The sequence below is a fragment of the Cnephaeus nilssonii genome (genome assembly GCF_951640355.1).
Source record: "Cnephaeus nilssonii genome assembly, chromosome: 1".
Lineage (NCBI taxonomy): Eukaryota > Metazoa > Chordata > Mammalia > Chiroptera > Vespertilionidae > Cnephaeus > Cnephaeus nilssonii.
The window spans coordinates 5,676,172-5,679,173 of NC_137072.1; the positions used below are offsets into that span (position 1 = coordinate 5,676,172).

Sequence of the window (3,002 nt, forward strand, 5' to 3'; positions counted from 1 at the left end):
CCAAGTTAATCCTTTATGACTCCAGAGCCTGTATATACAGTTTTAAGTTTCCCAGAGACATTATAAATGACGGTGTGGCTATAGACATTTTTGAGCAGATTATCAGATGGCACTTGGTTTTCACTTTTTTTTGGTCAATAGATCATCTGGCCAAAGCCATGTACATTTCACGTTTACTTGTTTCTCAGTTTAAACTCAATCAACTCCATGTAAATATCAAACAGTAAGTCTGGCATCATTTTTCTGGGATGGTGTAGGTGTATTTCTAGGAGGAGCATGCCAATTACAAAAACAACTGAAAACATACTGTTTCACAAACTAGAAACTCCTACTGGTGACTTCTGATCATTACAGCTGACTTTAAGTTATTTTATAATTTATCCCAGTAGGAGTCAGTGCTGAGTTGAGGCAAAATTCTTTTTCCAAGTGTAAAATTTTAATTAAAAGAAATAATTGAAAAATTATGAAGAGCTCAGTAATGAAAATGCGATCGTATTATTTTTCCTTGAGGGTTCAAAAGAGACGGGGTCTCGCTATGTTGCCCAGGCTGGAGTGCAGTGGCTATTCACAGGCGCGATCCCACTACTGATCAGCACGGGAGCTTTGACCTGCTCCGTCTCCGACCTGGGCCGGTTCACCCCTCCTTAGGCAACCTGGTGGCCCCCCGCTCCCGGGAGGTCACCATATTGATGCCGAACTTAGTGCGGACACCCGATCGGCATAGCGCACTACAGCCCAGAACTCCTGGGCTCAAGCGATCCTCCAGCCTCAGCCTCCCGAGTAGCTGGGACTACAGGCGCGCGCCACCGCGCCCGGCACTGGCAGGCGGCGCGAGAGGGCCTTAGAGGCTGAGCGCGGTGACGTCACCAGCGGTGTGGGCCTAGACATCGCGCATGCGTCGTTTGTCAGCACTGCATTCTGGGAGACTGTCCCCAAAATCTCAAGAACGCATGCGTGCGCTGCCTCGTTCCTTTTGCCTCGTTGCTACAGAGTGAGCAAGATGGGTCACCAGCAGCTCTACTGGAGCCATCCGAGGAAATTCGGCCAGGGCTCCCGTTCCTGGTAAGGAAGAGCCTGCGGTTTTAGAGGAGGTTTGTTCTGGGGCGTTGCTTGGAGTCGAGTGTAGAACTCGCAGGCGGCGCGTGGCGGGGAGACCAATCGGAGCCGGGCTGCCGCCATTTCGGGCCTCGGGGAAGGCGGCGGTGCGGATGGAGGCCTCCCGAGTGCGGGGTCCTTCCTTTCCTGCGGCCTGTCGTAATGCCATCTCTTCCTACAGCCGCGTCTGCTCGAACCGCCACGGCCTGATCCGGAAGTACGGCCTCAACATGTGCCGCCAGTGTTTCCGTCAGTACGCGAAGGACATCGGTTTCATTAAGGTACGGGGGCCCCGCAGGCGCCATTCTCCGGCCGGGCGGCGGACGTGCGGGCCGCGCCTTGGTGAGCGGCCGGCTCGCGGCGCTTTCCTCCGCGTTAGTTAGGAGGGCGCCGGGTGACACGGGAGTTCTGACAGCCAGGCTAATGGGATAGGGCGGGTGAGGCCTAGCTCCGTTTTACCCAGCCCTGCCAGGTCCAGGTGCCATGTGTTATCCTGGATAAAAACCGCTTTCAGAGCCACTGCAGTTGGAGTGTAGATGTCTTTAATTGTGCCTGGACACATACACGTGTGTGTGGACTACTGCCCTGAAATGTGGGATAGGATTCTGTACCCAGTGAGCTTGAGATTGGAGCCAGATGAGAACTTAAGCTCAGTTTCCGCCTGTGAAAAATGAACTGGGGCGCTACAAATATTAGTGATGTATATGTGAAGCTGATCTCCTGAGAATCAGTTACTGGGAGTTGATTTTTTTTTTTTTAGATGAAAACTAGTCACATGGGAAGTATAAATTGTTAATGTGAGATCTTGGTGGCAGACATAAAATAGCTTAGCTTAGACTTGTACCCTTGACCACTATGTGCTTGGTGTTAATGTGGAATTTCAAATAAAGGAGATAATGAACTCAAGCCTGCTCCCTAGCTTATGGTAGCATTTCTCTAGTGGTAAGTTATCTTTTAGGGAAGAAGTAAGAATACCAATTGTGTAATGGTTGAGGTTTGTGGAACAGCTTGTAGTAGGCATCTATCTATAATAATAATCTATAATAATAAAAGCGTAATAATACTCATTAAACAGGAAGAAGCTGAGACCGCCAGGGAAGCCCCATCCCGGGTGCCTGTAGCCGGGGGAAGGAAGGCCTACTCTTGCACGTATTTTGTGCATCGGGCCTCTAGTTCTAATATAATGAGCCAGTTTTTGTGAGTAAAGTGGATACTTAAAGCATTTGAATTAACTCATTTTTTGTCTGCTTTTTTTTTTCAGTTGGACTAAGTGAACTTCCGTGAATGGGTCATTCAAGACATCTACCTTATGACAGAATGCTATCTCTTTGTACATAAAATAAAATAAAAAAACACCCTTCAAATATAAGTGTTTTTGTGTGAATGGAACAGTCACGTAATTGTAAAAATCTATCACTAAAATTTGCTCTGAGCATTTGCCCAGAGGTGGCAGTTATAGTTTCTGGGATAATGCAGCAAAGCTTGTAAATTTCTCAAACAGCTGTATGCAAAAGGGAGCAATGGTTAGAGATGTCAAGTGTGTAATTGCTGAGAAAAGCAGTAATTTCTGAGCATGTGGAGGGGTGAGGGTGGAGATTGTATAACATTGAATTACAGTCAATCCATTTGCTGAGAAGCCATGCCTGTGTAGGCTAGGAACTTACAGGCAGAGGTAAGTATAGGTCCTATGGGGGAGAGAATTCATAGAGCTTTCTAGGAACAGCAAAGTTGTGGCTGGAGCAGAGTGAGAAGCTGGAGATTAGGAATTGTTGAGTCTGTAGGACATGGTTAGGTAATTTGAGGTATTGTTCCATTTGGCGAACAGATTAGAGTGCTATGAACTTTTTTTTAAGGTTCACTAGATTTTTGTGGGCAAAATACATTTTAGTGGGATAAGGGTGGAAGCA

The 3,002-nt window shown here is 47.3% G+C and overlaps 1 protein-coding gene across 1 annotated transcript; it reads left to right on the plus strand.

Moving 5' to 3' along the window:
• Window positions 1-901: 901 nt before the first annotated feature.
• RPS29 (ribosomal protein S29) lies at window positions 902-2,464 on the plus strand. The gene is made up of 3 exons (XM_079773956.1): window positions 902-1,062; window positions 1,277-1,376; window positions 2,357-2,464. The coding sequence occupies exons 1-3, from the start codon at window positions 1,001-1,003 to the stop codon at window positions 2,363-2,365; spliced, it is 171 nt and encodes a 56-aa protein (XP_079630082.1). The 5' UTR covers window positions 902-1,000; the 3' UTR covers window positions 2,366-2,464.
• Window positions 2,465-3,002: the final 538 nt, after the last annotated feature.

Excerpts from the sequence above, each read along its gene's own strand:
- RPS29 (XM_079773956.1), top strand. The coding sequence starts at position 1,001 with ATGGGTCACCAGCAGCTCTACTGGAGCCATCCGAGGAAATTCGGCCAG. Across the intron at positions 1,063-1,276 it reads GGCCAGGGCTCCCGTTCCTG|CCGCGTCTGCTCGAACCGCC; the intron begins GTAAGGAAGAGC and ends CTCTTCCTACAG.